At 44.6% G+C, this 25,734-nt stretch overlaps 2 protein-coding genes across 8 annotated transcripts in view; one reads left to right on the top strand and one right to left on the bottom strand.

Annotated features, from left to right (window-relative positions):
* Window positions 1-756, bottom strand: part of SPATA6L (spermatogenesis associated 6 like) — a 132,100-nt gene extending 131,344 nt beyond the window's left edge. For 6 of the 7 annotated variants that reach the window (XR_012219828.1, XM_073542624.1, XM_073542620.1 and 3 more), the window contains exon 1: window positions 484-756. The gene's annotated coding sequence lies outside the window, so the exon portion shown is untranslated. Of the gene's footprint in view, window positions 1-478 lie in introns of all 7 variants that reach the window. The other variant, XM_073542619.1, reaches the window with a different exon arrangement.
* Window positions 733-24,425, top strand: CDC37L1 (cell division cycle 37 like 1, HSP90 cochaperone). The gene is made up of 7 exons (XM_073542627.1): window positions 733-893; window positions 1,863-2,144; window positions 3,162-3,249; window positions 16,153-16,268; window positions 17,391-17,513; window positions 19,324-19,497; window positions 23,828-24,425. Exons 2-7 carry the CDS (start codon window positions 1,878-1,880, stop codon window positions 23,903-23,905), a joined length of 846 nt encoding a protein of 281 aa, XP_073398728.1. The 5' UTR covers window positions 733-893; window positions 1,863-1,877; the 3' UTR covers window positions 23,906-24,425.
* Window positions 24,426-25,734: the final 1,309 nt, after the last annotated feature.

Consider the following 25,734-nt stretch of genomic DNA (forward strand, 5'->3'; position numbering starts at 1 on the left):
ACAGGGCTCTATATAATCCAATATGTAAAGGACGGTGCTGTACATAACAAGAGGGGGCACTGTACAAAATATACATACTAAAGGAGAATATGTAATAGATAGATAGACAGACAGATAGGTTTGTCAACATAGAAGGAGAGGGGCTCAGACAGATTTCTTGCACATGGGCCCCAAGCTGTCAGTGTCCGCCCTTGAGATAACAGATAGATAGACAAATAGATAGATAGATAGATGGATGGATAGATTTGGAATGGATGATAGATAGATAGAAAGATAGATAGATAGAGATAGATATGAGATAGATAGATATGGGATAGATAGATAGATAGATATGGGATAGATAGGTAGGTAGATAGATAGATATGGGATAGATAGATAGATAGATATGGGAAAGAGAGATAGATAGATATGGGATAGATAGATAATAAATATAGAAATTATAGATAGATAATAGAGAGATGATGATATACGAATATACCATACACGCAGAATTGGTGGATCTTCCCCGTAGCTTCCCACTTGCATAGAAGCGTCGCGTCTCCATGGAAACCCAAACATTGTAATCTACAAGCAACTGCTCTGTCGTCATCATTCAGTGCAGCCGCACGTGCTCCCGTCGCGCTTGCAGTAACGTACACACAGTAAGTACACTAAGAGGACGCCATCTTAGTAGAGGCGGAAGTAACCAGTGTCTGGAAGGTTGAGCTGTAGGCGTCATTGGCTGCTGTACTTGCCAGAGGCCAAAGGGAGCGAGGTGTCAGCACAACGCAGCTTCCTGCTATCGGGTCTTTTCAGGACTGAATGAGGCCCCGCCCCTTCCGGTGACATCATTACCTCAAAAAATCAACTCCGTTCTAGTCGCTTCCGTGCCTTCTCATGTTATTTGCTGGCAGGTAAGTGAGGACTCATTAAGTGGATACTTCCAGACCCATCGGATACTTTGTATGTCACAGAAGGGGCACAATCCCTGCCCCTTCCTCAACCTGCCTTCAACAACGTGCTTGTCGTGCTGTGTGGGCTAGATCGCTGGTGTCCGGTCACACTGCTGATCAGCAGCGTGTTGTCAGTGAGCACACGTGTGATAACCGGCATCTCCGGTCATCCACATAGCTGGGTGTGAAGAGTTAACTACGTCTGTGATGGCAAGGACCTGATCTGTGTGTTGAGATCCCTGGTGCTACAGATACATGAGGACACTAAGAGTACAGCACCTGATCTGTGTGTTGAGATCCCTGGTGCTACAGATACATGAGGACACTAAGAGTACAGCGCCCCTCCTGATCATGGCTGTGTCTGGTATTACACCTTAACCTGATTCAAGGAGCAGAGCTAAGGTGCAATACCAGCTACATCCTATAGGCCCTAACAATACGCTCAGAGAGCCCTTGGTGCACCATACTGGGGCACTGATTGCCTAGCTGGGCATCAAGATGGGACCAGTAGTGATGAAACCGCAGTGGCCATACTTTGTGGTGGCCCTCTGTAGCAAATTACACAGCTGCGCTTTCCTATACTGTATAAACTTTTGGCCTCTGTGTGTGAATGGTCGCCGATGGCGATGTTACAGTATACAGCAGGAAAAGCCCCCAATTGATATTGTAGTATGGTGCATAGACTTATGCTCTTAGCCTTAGGGAAACCTTTTCTGGTCAGTGATTGATGGCTATGTGCAGGCACACCGTATCTGTCAGTCGCTGGGGAGCACCCAATTATAAGTCCCTTGGACTGCTAATCTTATGATTCCTTATGGCACGCCGACATATGTTGTGCCTGCTTGGGGAATTTGGCGCTAGAATCGTAGTTTCTGCTTAGTTCCTGGCTAGTCGCTTTGCACAATGAATATATATGTGTTTCTCTCCCAGGATAATCTAGGTGGCATGGACTATCCCTGCCAGCAGCAGTACGAGGGTGCCCAGAGCTCCATGGCATGCACGTGGAGCTTGGCAGAGGCTCAACAAAAACTGACCAGTTTGGCACTTCATAATTCGGAGTCTATAGACCAAGAACATGCCAAGGCTCAGGCTGAGGTGTCCGAACTGCAGCGAAGCGAGGAAGAGTGGAAACAGAAAGAAGCTGCTCTGCCACCGGGTGAGAACTGGGGAATGTCTTCTTCGGATGCCTTTAGTCAAGATGTTTTTAATAAGGTACTGTAACCTGTCACTAAGTATTAAGTACACCAGCATGAGAAGCCATCTTGTAAAGAAATCCCAGTCACTAGCCCATGGCTTCACTCTGTGTAGCTGTTCCAGTCAGGGTTCACCTCACTGTGAGACAAAACCTCAAACTTTTCTGTATTATCACAGGATAAATACAGGCATGTAGCTTTATCAAAATATCTGCGTCTTATACACTGGTGCAGGGATCAGCACTCCCACTTGTGGGAAACTACAACTCCCAGCATGCCCTGGTAGCTTGCAGCTGGCAGAGATTGCTGGGAGTTGCAATTTTACAACAGCTGAAGTGCCGCAGGTTGCTCAAGGGTAACTACATTAGATTTTCCAATCCTTCACAACAGTATTAGAAAATGTCTGTGAAACCTTACACCACACACACCAAGGCCACGTTCAAACCTTCAGTATTTGGTGAGTTATTTACCTCAGTATTTCTAAGTCAAACCCAGGAGTGTATGATAAATACAGAAGTGGTGACGTGTTTCTATTATACTTTTCCTATGACTGTTCCTCTACTGGTTTTGGCTTACAGATACTGAGGTAAAATACTGAGTGTTTGGTGAGTTTTTTTTACCTCAGCATTTGGTCAGTAATTTACCTCAGTATCTGTAAGCCAAACCCAGGAGTGGATGATAAATACAGAAGTGGTGACGTGTTTCTATTATACTTTTCCTATGACTGTTCCACTCCTGGTTTTGGCTTACAGATACTGAGGTAAAAATTCACCAAATACTCAACGTGTGCACGTGGCAATAGAGTGTTTGTGGTTTCCGAACCCTGAAGCGGTTAAAGAAGTAACCAAAGACTGAACTTAATTTGACTGTAGTCGCCACGCTGCAACTTCACCCACTTTGTTGCAACAAATCCAGTAAAAGGTCCCATGTAGTGCCAAATGTGTGAATGCACCTCTAGGGGTAACAAGATGCCCTTCACTGATCATCCGCTTTTTTGTATGTATGGTAAACATATGCTTCTTTTCCATTTCCACAGAGCTATATCAATCGGGCTAAAAACCAAGAAGATAAAGACGAATCATTGTCTTTTATACAGAAATATGAAGTAAAAATTCGACATTTTGGTATGTGGAATTATTGTATCATTTTATGTTGCTTCTTGTACAGTAATGGCGCTTATTTATAGCGAAGAGAAGTCATAGATATACTTGCTGTATTTACACCTTAATCCCATCATAAGTATTTTATTTCTCTATCGCTTCATTGGGGGACACAGAGACCATGGGTGTACGCTGCTGACACTATGCACAAAAAAAGGTTAGCTCCTCCTCCGCAGTGTACACCCCACCGACCGGCAGGAAATTCCTCAGTTTAGCTTAGTGTCAGTAGGAGGTGGACACGGGTCATTCATTAGACCCTTATCTACCTTGATGTGCGTCGTTCCCTTTCAGGTTTCCGGAGGGATACAGTGTGAATAGTCACAACTGTACTTCCACAAAGAGACTATGAGTACGGCGTGTACTGCCACCCCGTATCCTCATAGCTCTCCACAGCAGGACCAAGAGCTCGGCACGGGTGCGTGCCAGCGATCCAGATGGTCCTCGCCCCCCTGTCTCCCACCCACTCGCCCACCAGAGCCTGTCGGTTTGGATGAGATGCGGACACAACAAAAGACGGATCAGACAGCGTGGGATAATGAGGTACCTTTATTGAATGCAAGACGGAGGTAAGTATGGGGTCCGAGTCGCGTCCTCCTCATCCCTAGATGGGCATCTCGGCGAATTTTCTTCAAAGCGGCCACGGCAGCGGCCGCAGTTACTCCTGGCCCTGGCGTCAGTAGGGGCCTTGCCCGGCGGTTTCCCCCCCCACCTTCAGTCCTAGGCGCAGCAGATATCAGCGGCATTCTTCAGAACGGGTGCTGCGGGACCTCCGCGCCGCCCCGCGCTGACAGGCGGCCGCCAATAACTATTAATTTAGGCCCCGGCTTCATTTTGGGCCTTCTTCTGTGTCGCGGCCTCGCCCCCCCGCCCCTTCTCGTAAGCGGGCTTCTATCCCGCCCGTGCTAGGTCCGCCCACCGCTCTCTCTTTGATCCTAGCCTGTTCTGGCCAGCGGGTGGTGCCTCCTTCGGCTGCTAGCTCCGCCCTTCTTCCTCTGAAAGAGCGTGTTCCTCTCAGGCGGCCGCCATCTTCGCAGCCTGTCAGCCGGACACCGCTCTTCGCTGCCCTACATCTTCAGACAAGTCGTGTGGCACGTTTTCTAGGGACACCAGACCGTGAGTAGCTCTGCATCTGCAGACTGACACCCTCCTCTGCCTTTCTGTCCCCCAACCTTCCGGCATTTCTTCAGGGTCCTTATTTCCTTCCTTCATTATGCCTAACTCTAAGGCTGAGCGTGGCCGTCCGCCGGCCCCCACGGGCTCTTTAGTCCAGTTCTTCGCATGCTCCTCTTGCAATCGCAAACTTCCCTCAGGTCAGCCTACTCCCCTCTGCCTGGACTGCAGCAATCCCATTCAGCAAGACCCCGTCCAGGAGCCATCTATTGCGCCACGTGGAAGCGAATCCCCCATTCCTGGTTGGGCCTCGTCTCTTTCACAATCTGTGGCAGACCTCACCAGGGTGTCTCAGTCCCTAATAGCCATCCTTGATAAGTTGCCCCTGGAGACTTCTGCAGGGTCCAGCAGGTCACATGAATCTCCATCTGAGCCAGCCAGCAGAAGCCGCAAAAGGCCCAGACAGGACCTTCTGCCGGGATCCTCTCCTAGCCTCACATCCCCACATAGTCCTTCCCAGCAGTCGCCTTCCCGTGCCTCCTCACCCGAGCTAGGTGTCATCCGAAGAGATCTTAGAGCTGGATTCGGACCAGGACGCGGACATGAAGGTTACGGTACAGAACCTCATTGCTGCGATTATCCACACCTTCGAAATCTCAGACTCCCCTGCGAAATCCTCAGAACAGGAGGTTTCGTTCAGACGGCCAGAAAAACCTTCCAGGGTTTTCGCCCCCCCTCTCTGAGTTTGGCAAGATCCTTACCAGGGAAAGAGAAAATCCGACCAGGCGCTTTCAAAGAGGGAAGCGCCTTGGAGTGCTGTACCCGTTTGCCAAAGAGCTCACCGACAACTAGTCTGCTTCCCCCTCGGTAGACGCACCCGTGTCCAGACTTTCTAACAACACGGTCCTCCCGATTTCAGGTTTGGCGTCACTAAAGGATTCTAATGATAGAATTATAGAATCTTTAGCAAAGTCAACATTCGAAGCGGCTTCAGCAGTGCTAAGCCCAGCCTTTGCTTCATCTTGGGTAGCGAAGGCCATAGCCACTTGGGCAGAGGATCTCCGCAAGGGCATCCTAGATAAAGCCCAACCAGAGCAATTGGCCGAACTGGCCAACCAGATCTCCCATGCAGGGGATTATCTGCTCTCTGCCTCCTTGGATGCCACGTCTTGCACAGTTCAGGCGTCAAGCAACGTGGTAGCAATCCGACGTACAATTTGGCTCAAGGCTTGGCAGGCGGATTTGTCTTCAAAAAAGTCCCTTACCAATCTGCCTTTTCAGGGGGCGCGTCTCTTCGGACCAGATTATTAAGGACGCCACTGGGTGCACGAGTTCCCTCCTCCCTCAGTCCAAGCCTCACAGACCTCTGCTAAGACGTCAGTTTCGGCCCTTTCGGACTATCCGCCGCTTCAATGCGGCAGACAACTTCTCTAACCAACAGAGACCGCAGGCACGCCAGGATAGTAAAAAGGTGTCCTTCAGACCCACACCCTCCTGGCGATCTCACAACTCCCAGGGCAGATCCTCCAGATCTGGACGGTCCACATCAGCATGACTATCAACGAACTCCCGAGGGTCCTTCCCTATTGGGAGGTCGACTCCTTTTCTTCAGAGACGTCTGGCTTGCCTCAGTAGAGGACGCTTGGGTCAGGGAAGTTGTATCATCAGGATACAAGATAGAGTTCGTTTCTCGTCCCCGGGATCGTTTCTTCGAGTCCCGACCCCCAAAAGATCCTGCCTTAGTTCCGGGGTTCTTTGTGTCCATCGCCTCTCTCCTCAGTTCCGGAGTGATTGTGCCCGTTCCCGAATCAGAACGTTTCACAGGGTTTTATTTAAACCTGTTCGTGGTGCCGAAATAATGCGGTACAGTTCGCCCCATCTTGGACCTCAAGTTACTCAACAAGAGAGTCCGACTGCGTCATTTCCGAATGGAGTCTCTTCGGTCGGTAATCGCTTCCATGGAAACGCAGGAGTTCATGTGTTCAATAGACATTCAAGATGCCTATCTACATGTTCCCATATTCTCCAGCCGTCAGAAATTCCTGCGTTTCGCCATTCGCCAGGAACATTACCAGTTTGTTGCACTGCCGTTCGGTCTCGCCACCGCACCCAGAGTATTTACAAAGATCATGGCGGCGTTGATGGCCTTGTTGAGAATCAGAGGTCTCGTTCTTTTTCCTTATCTCGACGACCTCCTGATCAAAGCTCCATCCTTTCATCAAGCTCACCAAAGTCTTACCATCAACCTCGACACCCTGTCCAATTTCGGGTGGCTCATCAACAAAAAGAAGTCCTGCCTTGTTCCGACACAACGTCTTGTGTTTCTGGGTCTATTGTTCGACACTCGTCGATCGAGGGTTTTTCTCCCACAAGAAAAGATTTGCTCCCTGCAGCGGGATTTACTATCGCTGCAGATCTTACGACTTCCATCTCTCCGGACAACCATGAAAGTCCTGGGAAAGATGGTGGCGGCGACAGAGGCGGTCCTCTTTGCCCAATTTCACTCCAGACCTCTCCAACACGCCATCCTGTCTCGGTGGAACAGGTCTGTTCTTTCCCTGGACCACCCATTTCGTCTTTCATACCGGGTCAAGCAGTCCCTCAATTTGTGGCTGACGTCCTTCCCATTCACTGGCAGATTGTGGTAACGGATGCCAGCCTTCTCAGCTGGGGGGAAGTGTTCCGCAATCACACGGTTCAGGGTCGATGGTCGACTCAGGAGTCAGCTCTGCCGATCAATGTCCTCGAGATACGAGCTATTTATCTGTCTCTCGTTCACTGGGAGAGACTTCTCAAGGGCCTGCCTATCCGGATTCAGACAGACAATGCCACAGCGGTGGCATGTCAACCGCCAGGGGGGGGACACTGAGTGTCTCCGCCCTGGCAGAACTATCCAAGATTCTTCATTGGGCAGAGGTTTCAGTCCCGGCAGTATCCGCGGTGCACATTCCTGGCGTGGACAACTGAGCCGCCGATTTTCTCAGCCGCGAGGGTCTCGCGGCGGGAGAGTGGTCCCTACATCCGGAGGTATTTCTTCAGCTTTGCCGTCGTTGGGGAACCCCGGACGTAGATCTGCTAGCTTCTCGCCTCAACAGGAAAGTCCCACAGTTTGTGTCCAGGGCTCGAGATCCTCTCGCAGTGGGCGCCGACGCTCTGGCCATTCCTTGGTCGCAGTTCGAGCTCCCCTACCTGTTCCCTCCCCTGCCTCTTCTTCCCAGGCTGTTGAAGAAAATCAAGGCAGAAGGAATTCCAGTCATCCTCATCGCCCCGAATTGGCCCAGAATGTTTTGGTTCGCGGACATCGTCAACCTTCTCGCGGACGCCCCCTGGAAGCTTCCAGACAGAGCAGATCTGCTGTCTCAAGGTCCGATTTACCACCCCAATTCTCGGCCTCTCAATTTAACGGCGTGGCTGTTGAGACCGAGGTTTTAAAACAATCAGGCTTTTCGGATCAAGTTATTCAGACCATGATCCGGGCCAGAAAGCTATCGTCTTCCAAAATTTATTACCGTACCTGGAAGGCCTATTTCACTTGGTGCGAGGCCAACGACATTCCGCCCATGCATTTTTCGCTCCCTTCTGTCCTGGCGTTTCATCAGGCAGGGCTTGATGCAGGTCTTGCCCTCAGCTCTTTAAAAGGTCAAGTTTCAGCGCTGTCTATTTTTATTTCAGAAGACGTTGGCCTCCCGTCCTCAGGTCAAAACCTTCCTTCAAGGAGTGGCTCATACGGCTCCTCCGTACCGAGTGCCTGTAGATCCTTGGGATCTTAATCTGGTTCTTGAGGTTCTGCAAGGTCCTCCCTTTGAACCTCTCAGGGAAGTTTCCCTAGCCCTCCTTTCATGGAAAGTAGCAATCCTAGTAGCCATCACCTCCATCCGGCGCATGTCGGAATTGGCGGCCCTCCCTTGCCGCTCTCCATTCTTGGTACTCCACCAGGACAAGGTGGTTCTGCGGCCTCCGCTCTCTTTCCTTCCTACGGTGGTGTCCACTTTCCACCTGAATGAGGATATTGTTCTCCCTTCCTTTTTGTCCGGGTCCAACTCATCCTCAGGAACGCTCCTTGAACAAGCTGGACTTGGTCAGGGCGATGAAGGTCTACCTAGCTAGGACGACTTCTTTGCGGAAGACTGACTCTCTCTTCATCATTCAAGATGGGGCGCGGAAAGGTCAGCCGGCCTCCAAAGCTACTATTGCTCGCTGGATCAGATCGGCAATTTTGGAGGCCTACCGGGTCAAACATCGATTGGCCCCTCCGGGAATTAGAGCTCACTCTACCCGGGCAGTGGGTGCCTCCTGTGCGGTGCGCCACAGAGCCTCCGCGCGGCAGCTTTGCAAAGCTGCAACCTGGTCATCGGTTCACACATATGTGAAATTCTGCAAGGTCCACACCTACGCTTCGGCGGATGCCAGCCTAGGTAGAAGGATCCTGCAGGCAGCGGTGGTGAGTCCACAGGCCTGATGGAAGTTTGCTTTCCCTCCCCAGGGACTGCTTTGGGACGTCCCATGGTCTTTGTGTCCCCCAATGAAGCGATAGAGAAAACAGGATTTTTGGGTTGCTTACCGTAAAATCTGTTTCTCGGAGCCTTCATTGGGGGACACAGCACCCTCCCATGTTCTACAACTCCTGTTCTTATGTTTGTTGGTTATTTACAGTTGAGTTGCCCTGTGGTGTTTTTTTTTTTTTTTTCAATCTATTCTGTTACTTCTCCTACTGCTTTCTCACTAACTGAGGAATTTCCTGCCGGTCGGTGGGGTGTACACTGCGGAGGAGGAGCTAACCTTTTTTTGTGCATAGTGTCGGCCTCCTAGTGGCAGCAGCGTACACCCATGGTCTCTGTGTCCCCCAATGAAGGCTCCGAGAAACAGATTTTACAGTAAGCAACCCAAAAATCCTGTTTTTACTCATTTACGTAGGGCCATTAATTGTGCAGCACTTTACAGACATCACCACTGTCTTCAGTGGGGCTCACAATTTGGATTTCCTATCAGTATGTCTTTGACGTATAGGTGGAAACCCACACAAACACAAGGAAAACATACAAACTCTTGCAGATGTTGTCCTTGGTGGGGTTTGAACCAGGACATAAAACATAACAATTATCAATGTAAATTAATATCCCATGGAGGTCTGGGTTTGGAATGAAACTCAAAATCAAAGTGGAAAATCAAATTACAGGCTGATCCAACTTCAGTGGAAATGCCTCAAGACAGGGAACTGATGCTCATCAGTGTATGTGGCCTCCACATGCCTGTATGACCTCCCTACAGTGCCTGGGCATGCTCCTGATGAGGCGGCGGATGTTCTGAGGGATCTGTGGTGTTTAAGTGTTCCCTTTTATGTTTTTGAGCAGTGTATATACAGTTGCAATCAGAAATATTCAACCCCAATTGCAAATTGGGCTTATTAGAAAAATTTACAAACTGTCTGATGTTTGAATAAACCAGTGAAGCAACACAACTAATATATCATGTGGTTTCTTCAAATTGAACTCAAAATACCACATTAATGAATACTGCAGTCTCAGATTTATTCAACTCCTTCATGGCAAGCATCATTACAACCTAATAGACCATCCTTTTGGTTGTTATGACATGCTGCAGACATGATGCATAGCTAGGCACTAACTTCTAGCAGCACCTTTTTACAAATCTTAGCCCATTTCTTTGTATCAGTGGCCACAACTTCATTCATCTTGGGTTGTCAAGAGTTGATCAAAAACTTAGTGCTCTTTCAGACGTCCATGATCATCAGTCCCATCTCGGATCACAATCCACAGACTAGATGCCCATCTCCCTTATAGAAATATATGTGGCTGTCACGCTCTGGGTCGGGATACAGGCAGCCAGTCCGTGCATTGTGATCAGAGATCGGATCAATGACTACAGTCGTCTGAATGAGCCCTTAAGGGGAATCTGTCAGCAGGTTTTTGCTACCTCATCTGAGAGCAGAGTAATGTAGGCAAAGAGAAGCTGAATCCAGTGATGTATCACTTAAAGTTAGGTCCATATATATTTGGACAGAGACAACATTTTTCTAATTTTGGTTGTAGACATTACCACAATGAATTTTAAATAAAACAATTCAGATGCAGTTGAAGTTCAGACTTTCAGCTTTCATTTGAGGGTATCCACATTAAAATTGGATGAAGGGTTTAGGAGTTTCAGCTCCTTAACATGTGCCACCCTGTTTTTAAAGGGACCAAAAGTAATTGGACAGATTAAATTATTGTAAATAAAATGATCATTTCTAGTACTTGGTTGAAAACTCTTTGTTGGCAATGACTGCCTGAAGTCTTGAACTCATGGACATCACCAGACGCTGTGTTTCCTCCTTTTTGATGCTCTGACACGCTTTCTCTGCGATGGTTTTCAGTTGCTGTTTGTTTGTGGGCCTTTCTGTCTGAAGTTTAGTCTTTAACAAGTGAAATGCATGCTCAATTGGGTTGAGATCAGGTGACTGACTTGGCCATTCAAGAATATTCCACTTCTTTGCTTTAATAAATTCCTGGGTTGCTTTAGCTTTATGTTTTGGGTCATTGTCCATCTGTAGTATGAAACGACGACCAATCAGTTTGACTGCATTTGGCTGGATCTGAGCACACAGTATGGCTCTGAATACCTCAGAATTCATTTGGCTGCTTCTGTCCTATGTCACATCATCAATAAACACTAGTGACCCAGTGCCACTGGCAGCCATGCATCCCCAAGCCATCACACTGCCTCCACCGTGTTTTACAGATGATGTGGTATACTTTGGATCATGAGCTGTACCATGCCTTCGCCATACTTTTCTCTTTCCATCATTCTGGTAGAGGTTGATCTTGGTTTCATCTGTCCAAAGAATGTTCTTCCAGAACTGTGCTGGCTTTTTTAGATGTTTTTTAGCAATGTCCAGTCTAGCCTTTTGATTCTTGATGCTTATGAGTGGCTTGCACCGTGCAGTGAACCCTCTGTATTTACTTTCATGCAGTCTTCTCTTTATGGTAGATTTGGATATTGATACACCTACCTCCTGGAGAGTGTTGTTCACTTGGTTGGCTGTTTTGAAGGGGTTTCTCTTCACCATGGAGACTATTCTGCGATCATCTACCACTGTTGTCTTCCGTGGGCACCCAGGTCTTTTTGCATTGATGAGTTCACCAGTGCTTTCTTTCTTTCTCAGGATGTACCAAACTGTAGATTTTGCCACTCCTAATGTTGTAGCAATTTCTCGGATGGGTTTTTTTCTGTTTTTGCAGCTTAAGGATGGCTTGTTTCACCTGCATGGAGAGCTCCTTTGACCGCATGTTTCATTCACAGCAAAACCTTCCAAATGCAAGCACCACACCTCAAATCAACTCCAGGCCTTTTACCTGCTTAATTGAGAATGACATAATTAAGGGATTGCCCACACCTGTCCATGAAATAGCCTTGTAGTCAATTGTCCAATTACTTTTGGTCCCTTTAAAAACAGGGTGGCACATGTTAAGGAGCTGAAACTCCTAAACCCTTCATCCAATTTTAATGTGGATACCCTCAAATGAAAGCTGAAAGTCTGAACTTCAACTGCATCTGAATGGTTTGGTTTAAAATTCATTGTGGTAATGTCTAGAACCAAAATTAGAAAAATGTTGTCTCTGTCCAAATATACACTCACTGGCCACTTTATTAGGTACACCTGTCCAACTGTGTGTTAAGACTTAATTTCTAATCAGCCAATCACATGGCGGCAACTCAGTGCATTTAGGCATGTAGACATGGTCAAGACAATCTCCTGCAGTTCAAACCGAGCATCAGTATGGGGAAGAAAGGTGATTTGAGTGCCTTTGAACGTGGCATGATTGTTGGTGCCAGAAGGGCTGGTCTGAGTATTTCAGAAACTGCTGATCTACTGGGATTTTCACGCACAACCATCTCTAGGGTTTACAGAGAATGGTCCGAAAAAGAAAAAAAAAACAGTGAGCGGCAGTTCTGTGGCCGGAAATGCCTTGTTGATGCCAGAGGTCAGAGGAGAATGGGCATACTGGTTCGAGCTGATAGAAAGGCAACAGTGACTCAAATTGCCACCCGTTACAACCAAGGTAGGCAGAAGAGCATCTCTGAACGCACAGTGCGTCGAACTTTGAGGCAGATGGGCTACAGCAGCAGAAGACCACACTGGGTACCACTCCTCTCAGCTAAGAACAGGAAACTGAGGCTAAAATTTGCACAAGCTCATCGAAATTGGACAGTAGAAGATTGGAAAAACGTTGCCTGGTCTGATGAGTCTCGATTTCTGCTGCGACATTCGGATGGTAGGGTCAGAATTTGGCGTAAACAACATGAAAGCATGGATCCATCCTGCCTTGTATCAACGGTTCAGGCTGGTGGTGGTGGTGTCATGGTGTGGGGAATTTTTTCTTGGCACTCTTTGGGCCCCTTGGTACCAATTGAGCATCGTTGCAACGCCACAGCCTACCTGAGTATTGTTGCTGACCATGTCCATCCCTTTATGACCACAATGTACCCAACATCTGATGGCTACTTTCAGCAGGATAATGCGCCATGTCATAAAGCTCGAATCATCTCAGATTGGTTTCTTGAACATGACAATGAGTTTACTGTACTCAAATGGCCTCCTCAGTCACCAGATCTCAATCCAATAGAGCATCTTTGGGATGTGGTGGAACGGGAGATTCGCATCAGGGATGTGCAGCCGACAAATCTGCGCCAACTGTGTGATGCCATCATGTCAATATGGTCCAAAATCTCTGAGGAATGCTTCCAGCACCTTGTTGAATCTCTGCCACGAAGAATTGAGGCAGTTCTGAAGGCAAAAGGGGGTCCAACCCCTTACTAGCATGGTGTACCTAATAAAGTGGCCAGTGAGTGTATATATGGACCTAACTGTAGATGAATGAGTGCAGTTGTTCTGACACAATTGTAGCTTTTAGATTTAGAATGAAGCAGAGCTGAGAAAGCTAATCCCACTCACACCAGGAACTCTATGTAAAAAGGTTATAGACAGTGAGGTGCTCATCACAGGAGGGGGCGTTGCCAGACTAGTGTGGTCCAGCAATGTTAATCTCTTAGTGATAAAATCCTTCACAGTTAGTAAGCAACAGCAAGTGACACATTCCTGAATTCTGCTTCTCAGCCTCTATCTCCTGCGTTCTTCAGATTACATAGCAAAAAATTGCTGAAAGATTTCATTTACGAGATAAGACCATTGCCTTGAACAAACAATTAAAATGAAGCAAAAAAAGATAGTAAAGGCATTGAAGGTTTATAGACACACACCTGGAAGCATAGTATGCAAGCTCAAACTTAAAGGAACCCCGTCTACACTACCTGAACGTGGCCGAAAGCAGAAGCTATTACTGGCTGCCACTACATTCCTGAGGAGATAGCCAAAATCCTCAAGTGACTGCAAATGAACCATGGCAAGAGGCACTGATGTTTCAGCTTGCACAGTAAGGACCACACTAAACACAGAATGTCTCTATGCCTGAACTCCTCTCTGCTGACACAACACAAGAATAGTTGGCTTCAATATTCTCCAAGCCATAGAAACAAGTTTTAGGATTCTGTTCTGTGTCACAAAACAAAACTGGAACTTTTTTATGTCAAGAGGAGGAATAATGAATAATAGCACCCTACCTATAGTGAAGCATGGCGGTGGCTTTTGTGATGCTGTGGAGCTGATTTTCTTCTTTTGGTGCTGGAAACTTGCAGTGTATGGATGGCAAGATAGTTTTAATGAAGTCTCAGGAAATTTTAAGAGACCTCATCGTGCCTTTTGTTAGGAAGTTGCAGCTTGGGTGTCATTTTACCTTCCAAAAGGACAATGATCATTTTGTTTTGAGGTTAAATAAATTAAAAAAAAAAAAAAAAAAAAAAAGGACAATGATCCCAAGCATATCTAGAAGTAACAAAGACTTGGTTTCAGAATTCCTGAAAGATTCTGAAGTGGCCATCACCTGACTTAACCCCTTAGAAAATCTTTGATGGGATTTGAAGAAATTGGTTTCTGCACTGAAAACCAAGATTATTAGTGAACTGGGGGTCATTGCTAGTCAATAATTTAAGATTCCTCAGGAACAGTTCCAGAAGCTGGTGTCTAGTTATGTATCACATTTGTAGCAGGTCATAACAGCCAAAAGTGCTCTACTAAGTACTAAACATGCTTGTCATGAAATAGTGGAATAAGGCCACGTTCACACATTCAGTATTTGACAAGCTTTTTACATCAGTATTTGTAGGCTAAAACCAGGAGTGGAACAATCAGAGGAAAAGTATAATAGAAACACGTCACCACTTCTGTATTTATCACTCATGCCTGGTATTGGTCTTACACATATTGAGGTAAAATACTGACCAAATACTGAATGTGGCCTAATTCTGAGTCTGCAGTAGTCATTAAAGTGGCAATTGTATTGAAGTTGGAGAAACCACCTGTTTTATATTAGTTGTGTTTTATATACCCCTTTTTTTTTTTTCATTGGTTTATTGCAAACCGCAGAAAGTTTGTTCCTTTTGCTATTAGCATTTTTTTATTCTTATAGCGTTAACCTATTCCACAGCACTTTATAATTCAAAAGGGACTTGTACTGTGTGTTACTCTGTAATGTCTTAGCATCTACCAAGAGGAGTGAGGGCCCTTCTCGCAAGCTTACAATCTATGAGGGAGATGGGGGAGGGGGGGGCGGCGGCAAACAAAGTAAAAATAAAGTGCTTGTCCTGTAAGGTCCAGCCATCATTATAATAAATATGGGTCTTTAAATAACGCTACCTGAACTGGTCACCAGCCAGTACAAGTATAGGTACAGGGTGCTACTGAGTGCATGGGTGGGAGAACAGGGGATAGTTGGTCAGATTAGTGAGGTGAGGCCATTACCCAGTCCAAAGACATGTATTTTTAAGAGCTGATTTGTGTTGATCAAGTTGGAAATATTTTAATTACAACTGTGAAATATATATTATACAGATATACACTCATCAACATCTAAATTACAACACCAAGAAGGAAAAGGCGCGGACTTATGGAAATCACAGCATCGATTGATGTGTTAATGATATGCAATGATGAAAAAAAAAAAACTGGAAGCAAAATATTCAAAACATCACATTTTATTAAGTATCAAGTATGAGCACCACGTGCAGAAATACACACATTTACATGCCTTGGCTGCTATCAGTACTGTTGTTAATGGTTGTCTGTGGCATGTTCTGTCAGGTTGAATGCAGATGGACATGCAAATCATCAAGATGCTCCCTTTGCAATTCCCAATCAATGATGTCCAAGATGTGTGTGATTTTAGCAGTATGGAAATGCTGCAGGCCATGGTAGCACGTGTAGACCACAGAAGCTGTTCAGTTATACAAGCAACATTCGACTTGGTGTTATATTGAAAAACTGGTCCTGGGACACTTTGCAGAAATGGCCACATCACTGGTTCTCTTGACCAAATCAATGTAACACTGAGCTGTTAGTGTACCTAGGCTGGAATGGAGACTAGAGCAGTTTGTAGATTATGCCACACCACAATCTTGAGTGTTGGATCTGTGTGCAAGTGCGTGTTTTTTTGCACGTGGCACTCATACTCAATACTGAATAAATGGACATGTTTTTGTATATTTTGCTTCAATTTTTTTTTTCATCATTAACATATCTACCCTCTGATTTTCCAGTATATTTATAATTGCCTGTATTGTACTAGGCAATAAAAAATGGCTACTCTTGCTGCATTGCCCTAACTCAAAGTACATGTTACTGACCCCTGGTGCCCACTTTTCCAGGAATGCTCAGCAGATGGAATGACAGCCAATGTTTCCTGTCTGAATACCCCGACCTTGTCTGTGAAGAAACTGCTAGATATTTACTACTGTGGTGTTACCATCTTCAAAGTGAGCAGGTATTATTTCCGTGCTACCACTTTGGATTACTTATGGCAGACAATTTTTATATATCGGCTTTAGTATGCTAATTCAAGAAATATTGGAATTAGAACTTGTCCTTAACATCTGTATATGGACACCATTTATTACAGCGATAATGACTGACTCAAATGGTTTGATTAGAATTAATCATCATGTTGGAATGTGTAGACCGAAGAGGGCTACTCTCTGACATTCCTGAACTACCACACTGCTGTACGGCGATCCTATTGTATTTTGCATGCGGGTATAAATTAAACGAGTTGTTTATTACAAGATACAATTATATTGCCCATGTGACAATTCTTAGGTTGTAATTTAAGGTACCGTAAGTATACCTGCCATAATACCACCACACCTGGTTGTGCTATACATCATGAGCAATATACCAGTGTATACAGACAGCTGCATCGGCTCTGTACAATAAAGGCACAAACACCCTCGGACAATGGTCCGTACCGGTTATATACAAGTGCATCCAAGTATGTTCATGAGGAGCCTGTTATACTCTTAATCAAATCCCCTCATCCCCATGTCAGGTGGGCCAGAAATCAATCCAGATTGTGGAAGCAGGATGGGTGGCTGAAGGCAAACCTATGTAGGCTGAGATCCTGCTTAACCCCTGATAAACATGGGGAATTCTCAGTCTCTTTGGCACATAAGGTTGTGGTGATAACAAGCAATGAATAAACGTTCTGCATAAATTATAACTTTTGATGAGCGAATGTTTGATATTTTTCAAACAGCTGCGTGACATGTCACGGGGACTCTAACATATTATTTGAGCACCCTGTAGACACTTGGTTAGCACCCAAGCATGGTCCGATAACGCCTTATCCCTGCACATTCGCTCATCAATACTTATAACCTTTGAAACCAAAATACTTTTAAAAAGAAAATGTACAAGATGCAAGTCTGGCATTTAGCGAATGTATGGTATATCCAATTTTAATGGCACCCTCTTTGAAATTCCCACAAGGTTTACAGACCAGTATTATCCTGGTGAGACAACCCCTTTTAAGCATATAGTCAGTGAATGAGATTGTGACCGCTCTCCTTTGTATATGTATTCTCTGTCTCATATTTGTGTTGTTTTGCAGAAGAATGCACTTATGGAACAAGTAGCTCATCAAACAGTTGTTATGCAGTTCATCATTGAGATGGCAAAGAGCTGTAATGTGGATCCTAGAGGATGTTTTCGGTTATTTTTCCAAAAGGCCAAAGTAAGTGTGTTTTTTTTTTTTTTTGTTCTATGGGTTTGTATGCTGTTTTTTGGGGTCATCTTGTATTAAAGGCGTTGCATGCGAAGAGAAAATATACTTCCCTCTAAAATAGTTGTGCTGGTTTCTTACACAAAATAATCCCATTTCCTTATTCTGCAGATATAATGCAGACATTTCTGCAAGAAATCTGCTTTAATTGAATAAACCCTATGGCTTCTATAAAGAGTGAACAGGAGCCAGTTATGATTGAGTGCAGATTGGGGAAGATGGGCAAAATATTGCGTGCCTTGCTAAACCAGTGGTGCACCAGCGCCTTATCAAGTATATAGGAAATAATGTTCCATAAAATTCTTGATGCAGACATTGTATAGAATATAGTGTGGAATACAGGCTGAACTGGATGGACAAATGTCTTTTTTCGGCCTTCCTAACTATGTTACTATTCTGTATGGTGAAAGCATGGCTTCCTATACACTTGGAAACAAGTAAGGCTGTGTTCACATATTTTTTTCCTTTTTTTTTCATAGGTACACATTGGGAGAATTTCCCGATGCATAGTTCTTGTATAAATGTGTATAGGAAATTACAGCAGACTTTCTTCAGATTGGTGATAAAGGTCTAATATGTTACACCCCTTCTAATATGTACCCTTTAACACCACCTTGTTTTTAAATTTGAATACGTTCCAAATCTCTGTGCTAAGTTTTGACAGAGCTTTACTGGTTGGAGCACAGACTTTTTACAGATAGAGCTCCCAATCCTGTGCATAAGCAATTTTAAAACCTGCCACTCTGTGTATATGCAGCTGCCACTAGAGGGAGTCTAGCAGCTCAATGCATACTGTCATATGTATCAGCTCCCTCTAATGGTAGCTGCATGTAATTACCGTACTATTATATATTTTAATAGCTATGTCTTTCACAAATGGAGATCTGAACTCCCACTACTATAGAAGGAATTTGTTTAAATGGATACTCCTCCAGGAAGATGAAATTTATTCCTATCGATATAACTTCATAAACAATAAAGGTTTACATCTGTAGTGCTGCATTCCCTTGTCATGGTATCTGGTATCCAGAACTATTCACTGTGATGGAGGTGCAGCTGCTGAGCGCTCCCCCTCCTGGTTGGGATGTTATATTACATAAGGAAGAGTGGCCTGGTCCCGGCTTCTAACACAAGCCAGCCCCCTGATAACAGCTTCTTCTATGCAGTCACATCAGCGGCCGTGTCTTGTCATATTTATAATGCAAGCAACGCCCCGAGTGAGCCTGATCTCCTGTGATTTTGTGCACTGCCTGCTGTGAAGTCAGAACTTCCCTTTACAATCCTGTCACCAAGAAGCTGTGCAGAGGCAGCCTATGTCTGTGCAACGCTGCTCTCCCTCAGGAGTCCTTATGTCTGCTGCACAGTCTCTTACTGACACAGACTGTCAGACATATAACCCAAGGAGTTCCCGCTAGTATGCACTGTCCTCAGGCTGGGGAGGCACGTGTGATACAGGAGGATTACTAAGGGATGGGCAAGTAGTGCTTGGATAGACATAGGCTGCTTCTGCGCAGCCTCTTAGTGACAAGAGCTCACAGCAGCTGTCTCCATTGCGGTGAATAGTTCTGAATAGGAGATACTGTAACCATATGTGAGCTTTTATGATGTGACGTTATATCGATGGGAATACATTTTTATCTTCGCCCAGTTACCCCTTTTAAAGGCTTGAACCAATTTATAATAATAGTCTTTGGCAATTTTTTTTTTTTTTTTTTAAGTTTTGGCTTATAATTCGTGTTTTTATGTTTCTTATGGTTGGTAGGCAGAGGAACAAGGGTATTTTGAAGCTTTTAAAGGTGAACTTGAAGCATTTAAATTAAGAGTTCGGATGCACACAGAATCTCAGAGGTGTTCTGCAGCAATGGGACAGAATGCATCTTTTCACTCAGACTTTGGAAATGTGAGAACAATGAGAACACCATGTTTAGGCCTACCGGTATGTATGTTTATTGCCTGTGCATTCAAACCTTTTACTCTATAGAACCAATAGTGACCCGAAATACGGTCATATGTTAAAGTTTGGGCACCCCTATTAATGTTAACCTTTTTTCTTTATAACAATTTTGGTTTTTGCAACAGCTATTTCAGTTTCATATATCTAATAACTGATGGACTCAGTTATATTTCTGGATTCAAATGAGGTTTATTGTACTAACAGAAAATGTGCAATCTGCATTTAAACAAAATTTAACTGATGCAAAAGTATGGGCACCTCAACATAAAAGTGACATTAATATTTCAGTAGATCCTCCTTTTGCAAAAATAACAGCCTCTAGTCGCTTCCTGTGGCTATTAATGAGTTCCTGGATCCTGGATGAAGGCATTTGTGACCATTCCTGTTTACAAAACAATTCCAGTTCAGTTAAGTTTGATGGTCGCTGAGCATGGACAGCCCGCTTCAAATCATCACAGATGTTCAATGATATTCAGGTCTGGGGACTGGGATGGCCATTCCAGAAGATTGTAATTGTTCCTCTGCATGAATGCCTGAGTAGATTTGGAGCGGTGTTTTGGATCATTGTCTTGCTGAAATATCCATCCCCTGTGTAACTTCAACTTCGTCACTGATTCTTGCACATTATTGTCAAGAATCTGCTGATACTGAGTTGAATCCATGCGACCCTCAACTTTAACAAGATTCCCGATGCCGGCATTGGCCACACAGCCCCAAAGCATGATGGAACCTCCACCAAATTTTACTGTGGGTAGCAAGTGTTTTTCTTGGAATGCTGTGTTTTTTTAGCCTCCATGCATAACGCCTTTTTGTATGACCAAACAACTCAATCTTTGTTTCATCAGTCCACAGGACCTTCTTCCAAAATGTAACTAGCTTGTCCAAATGTGCTTTTGCATACTTCAGGCGACTCTGTTTGTGGCGTGCTTGCAGAAACGGCTTCTTTCGCATCCCTCTCCCATACAGCTTCTCCTTGTGCAAAGTGCGCTGTATTGTTGACCGATGCACAGTGACACTATCTGCAGCAAGATGATGCTGCAGGTCTTTGGAGGTGGTCTGTGGATTGTCCTTGACTGTTCTCACCATTCTTCTTCTCTGCCTTTCTGATATTTTTCTTGGCCTGCCACTTCTGGGCTTAACAAGAACTGTACCTGTTTTCTTCCATTTCCTTACTATGTTCCTCACAGTGGAAACTGAAAGGTTAAATCTCTGAGACAACTTTTTGTATCCTTCCCCTGAAAAGCTATGTTGAATAATCTTTGTTTTCAGATCATTTGAGAGTTGTTTTGAGGAGCCCATGATGCCACTCTTCATAGGAGAATCAAATAGGAGAACTACTTGCAAGTGGCCACCTTAAATACCTTTTCTCATGATTTGATACACCTGGCTATGAAGTTCAAAGCTCAGTGAGGTTACAAAACCAATTTAGTGCTTCAGGGAGTCAGTAAAAAGTAGTTAGGAGTGTTCAAATCAAGAAAATAAGGGTGCCCATACTTTTGCACCGGTCAAATTGTGTTTAAATGCAGATTGCACATTTTCTGTTAGTACAATAAACCTCATTTGAATCCAGAAATATAACTGAGTCCATCAGTTATTAGATATATGAAACTGATATAGCTGTTGCAAAAATCAAAATTGTTATAAAGAAAAAAGGTTAACATTAATAGGGGTGCCCAAACTTTAAGATATGACTGTAATCTGTGGCAATAATGAAGTAATAGTCGAGCTATAGGAATTACATTCAGGGTCCCAAATCTTATAATGTACTCACTGTAACCTGTGGCAAAGACTGTTATTTTACTAGTGAAGTGTTTGTAAAATCCACAAAACATCACCTGCTGTGGTTCTCTAAGGACTAGGATTGCAATTGGGATGAGAAGTAATGCTAGGACTACAGTGTGACATGTAGATCACATTGTCCCATAGCAAACTTACATCTACTATTTGCAACCCACGACCATGACCGGACAAAAGAAATCCAACACTCGCATGTGACTTCTCTGTGATTTGATTCTGTTTTACAGTAAAACCACAGCTCTAAAATGGTCTTTCAAGTAGATCAGGCAAAATTTGAATTTACCTGTTTACGCAGATTTTCCCATGAAATGTAATGTCCTTTATTAAGCCCTGGGGTCTTTCCAGGCCCCAGAGCATAATAAACATAATGTGTATAAAAAAAAATTCTTATACTTGCCTCTCCTGCCCCTCCATGCCATGATCAGGCAGAGTCCCATCTCAATGTGAGAGTCTTGGGGATCAGAAGCTGCAAAGAGGAGCCATAGCAGTGAATGGTATGGTGAGGTAGAGGTATTTAAAAAAAAAAATAAATAAACTTTTCATGGATCTTTATGGTTCAGAAAAATGGTGTCCAGCAGTGTAATAAGTCTGCTCAGAAACGAATTACAAAAATTTGCCATTTTGGTAAGAGCTGATTTTTGTAAAATTCGAGTAGAATTTATTTGCTCATCTCTTAACAGCCAGTCTCGGGCAAGTTGAGCAAATGTTTTTAACCCCTTCCTTACCGATGACTAAATAGTACGTCATTGGTAAGGAACCCCTGCTTTGAGGTTGGCTCCAGCGGTGAGGCCACCTCAAAGCCGCAACATGTCAGCTGTTATGAACAGCTGACATGTGCCCACAATAGGTGCGAGCGGAATTGCCATCCGCCCGCGCCTATTAACTAGTTAAATCCTGCTGTCAATGCTGACGACTGGCATTTAAATAGCACTTCCGGCCGCCTGCGCGAAGTGAGCTCATCGCCGACCTCCGTCACATGATTGGGGGTCGGAGACGCGTTGCCCTGACAACCAGAGGTCTCATAGAGACCTCTATGGTTGTTGCAGGCAGATCCCTTTGAGTGCCCCCCCAGTGGCCAGCGCTCAAAGCACAGCAGTAAATCTTCTACATATGGGCGATCTACTCATCGCCCATATGTAGCAGAGCCGATCGAGTTGTGCATGCTTCAAGCCTCCTATGGAGGCTATTGAAACATGCCAAAAGTAAAAAAAAAAAAAAAAAAACCTAAAAGTTCAAATCACCCCCCTTTTGCCCCAATCAAAATAAAACAATAAAAAAAAACAAACACACTAGGTATCGCCGCTTTCAGAATCGCCCGATCTGTCAATAAAAAAAAAAAAAGCGTTAACCCAATCGCTAAACGACGTAGCGAGAAAAAAAATCAAAACGCCAGAATTACGTTTTTTTGGTCGCCACAATATTGCATTAAAATGCAATAACGAGCGATTAAAAGAACGTATTTGCACAAAAGTGGTATCATTAAAAGCGTCAGCCCGGCACACAAAAAAATAAGCCCACACCCAACCTGAGATCATGAAAAATGGAGACGCTACAGGTCTCCAAATAATTGCGCAACTTTTTTTTTTTTTTTCACCACTAAAGGCCCCGTCACACTAAGCGAGATCGCTAGCAGTATCGCTTAAGCGTCACCGATTTTGTGACACAGCAGCGATATTGCTAGCGATATCGCTATGTGTGATACCTCCGACCAGCTCCCCCGCTGTCTATTGCTGATCGCACGAGAACGTCCTGGGCCGTTTCTTGTCGGCCGCTTCCTGCTGGCGCCGACGAGCGACGCGTGGATGCGGGCGGGAGGACGTCTTCATCGCCGCGTCTGACAGGTAAGTAACGACCGCCGACCACTGCTGCATCGCTGGTGAGATCTGCCTGTTTGGCAGCTCACTAGCGATGCACCAGCGATCCTGACCGGGTCGTATCGTGGTCGGGATCGCTGGTGCATCGCTAAATGTGACGGTACCCTTAGATAAAAGAGAAATGAACTCGTAATGACCTGGAGAATCATAATGGCAGGTTAGATTTAGCATCTAGTGAACCTAGCAAAAAAGCCAAGCAAAAAACAAGTGTGGGATTGCACTCTTTTTAAAAATTTCACCGCACTTGGAATTTTTTTTACCGTTTTTCGAGTACACGACATGGTAAAACCAATGGTGTAGTTTAAAAGTACAACTCGCCCTGCAAAAAATAAGCCCTCACATGGCCATATTGATGGAAAAATAAAAAAGTTATGGCTCTGGAAAGAAGGGGAGCGAAAAACGGAAAATCGAAAAAAGCTCCAGGAGTAAAGGGGTTAAATATTCCATTTAGAAGCGTCGCAATATAGCCCCTATTCTAAGTCCTAGCAATCCTGTTATCCAGCAGGTAAAGGAAAAGTTATATTATTGGTGGTTGCTAATTTTGTTATATAATACACACAAACTTTTTATTTTATTTTTTTCTTCATATAATTATTTTCTTACCAAAGATTTTCTAATTCAGTTTTTCTCTCTGACCACAGGATATACAACAGTTGGATCAAGTCCACCTTACAGAGCAGATGGGGGAAGAGGACACCAAGATGATGGATGTGCTATAATTTCTTCTTCAGACAATATTGCTACATGACCTGGGTGGCTGCGTTCTTATCAGTGACAATTCTAATACATGATGCTGCACTTTATTTATTGATGTTTCTGTTTTCCTTCCAATGGGCAAAATCTCGAGAACTGTTTAAGGTGTCGTTAGCGTGACTATATTGCTGCTATTTTATCAGGTCAGACGGGAGAATGGAACTGAATGCAGTGCTTCTGCCAATAGTAGTTTTGCCTTCAAACCTCACCATGGTTTTTTTATGAGGACAAGTATTAAAAACTTGAATAAAGAGATACTGAGCTATGTACAGTACTATCTGCTCATTTGGAACATTTTTTTTTTCTTTTGATACCATTATGAACCTGACTATTATGATTTGTTTTTTTTTGTTACTACTAGAATCCAAGTCCTAACAATTACAGGAACTGAAAAATATAAGCCTTACCTCTGTGAGATAATGAAAGTCTGACATCATATTAATGTAGGAATCTCTTGGAATAAACATTACTGTGTTGCCTTTTGAACATTTTATAATAGTAATTTATTTCACTTAAAGGGAATCTGTCAGTGGGATCAACCCTGCTAAGACCTCTATATGACCATGTAGGTCATAGGAAGCTGAATAAAATTATACCTTGATAGCTGAAGTCTGATGTTTTATTCCCCAAAAATCCATGTTTTTCTTAACATGTACATGAGCTATTAAGATCTATGGGTCAGAAATGCAAAAAATAAAAAGAGAGGGAGCGCACTAAGGCGGTAAATGAGGGACACCACACCAGCGTGTTTAACAAAGGTAATCCACTCACCTGATGTGGTAGTGAAGCGTCACAACCACTTAAGGAAGTTTTGGCCGCTGCAGATTAAACAATAGAGAAGAGAAAAGCCGGGGTTCGTCTCCGCTAGACCACAAGGAACCAACCGAAGATGCAAGCAAACCTTTATTCACATTCAAGCCAACGCGTTTCATGGCCTCCTGGCCACTTCATCAGGGCAGCTGCCCTGATGAAGTGGCCAGGAGGCCATGAAACGTGTTGGCTTGAATGTGAATAAAGGTTTGCTTGCTTCTTCTGTTGGTTCCTTGTGGTCTAGTGCGGACGAACCCTGGCTTTTCTCTTCTCTACTGTTTTATGGGTCAGAAATGGATGTCCCTGAAAGTCTGCCTCTAGAGTATATTTTACATGAAACTGGCTGTTACGAGTGTGAGACATGTAGATCAGGAGGGCAGGCTGTCAATCATTACATGTCTCACTCTGGTAACACCCCCTTTCATTTTAAATACGCTCTGGAGGCAGATTCTAGAGCAGATCCGTGTCCGGCCCAGAGATCTTAAGATATCTTTTACTTATAAGAAAAACGTGGATTTCTCTGTAATACAACATCGTATCTCGTATATCAATGCATCGTTTGATTCCGTTTTCTATGACCTTCATAAACGTATAAAAGGCCTAGGAGGGTTGCTCCTACTGACAGATTCCCTTTAATCCCTTTACGATGTTGAAATCCCTCCCTTTTATGTGGGCTCCGGAGGTGAGCCCACATACTTCCTGGCACATATGGCTTTTTTGAACAGCTGATGTGCCCGAAACAGCCCATGTGTTTCTGGCAAACGTGCCGGAAAAGCAGCCCACCGGTGACCCCCGTCACGTGACCGCGGATCACCGATGGGTTGGCATGACAACAAGAGGACTCCTGGAGACCTCTATGGTTGTCAGTGCCGGATTGCTATGAGCGTCGCCCGGTGGTCGGCGCTCATAACAAGTCAGCAATTCTGCCACATACAGATGATCGGCTCTGCTACATAAAGGCGATGATCAGATCGGGTTATGTCAG

This window comes from Dendrobates tinctorius, unplaced genomic scaffold, assembly GCF_039654945.1.
Source record: "Dendrobates tinctorius isolate UK_male_01 unplaced genomic scaffold, ASM3965494v1 ptg000128l, whole genome shotgun sequence".
In the NCBI taxonomy this organism is placed as follows: Eukaryota; Metazoa; Chordata; class Amphibia; order Anura; family Dendrobatidae; genus Dendrobates; species Dendrobates tinctorius.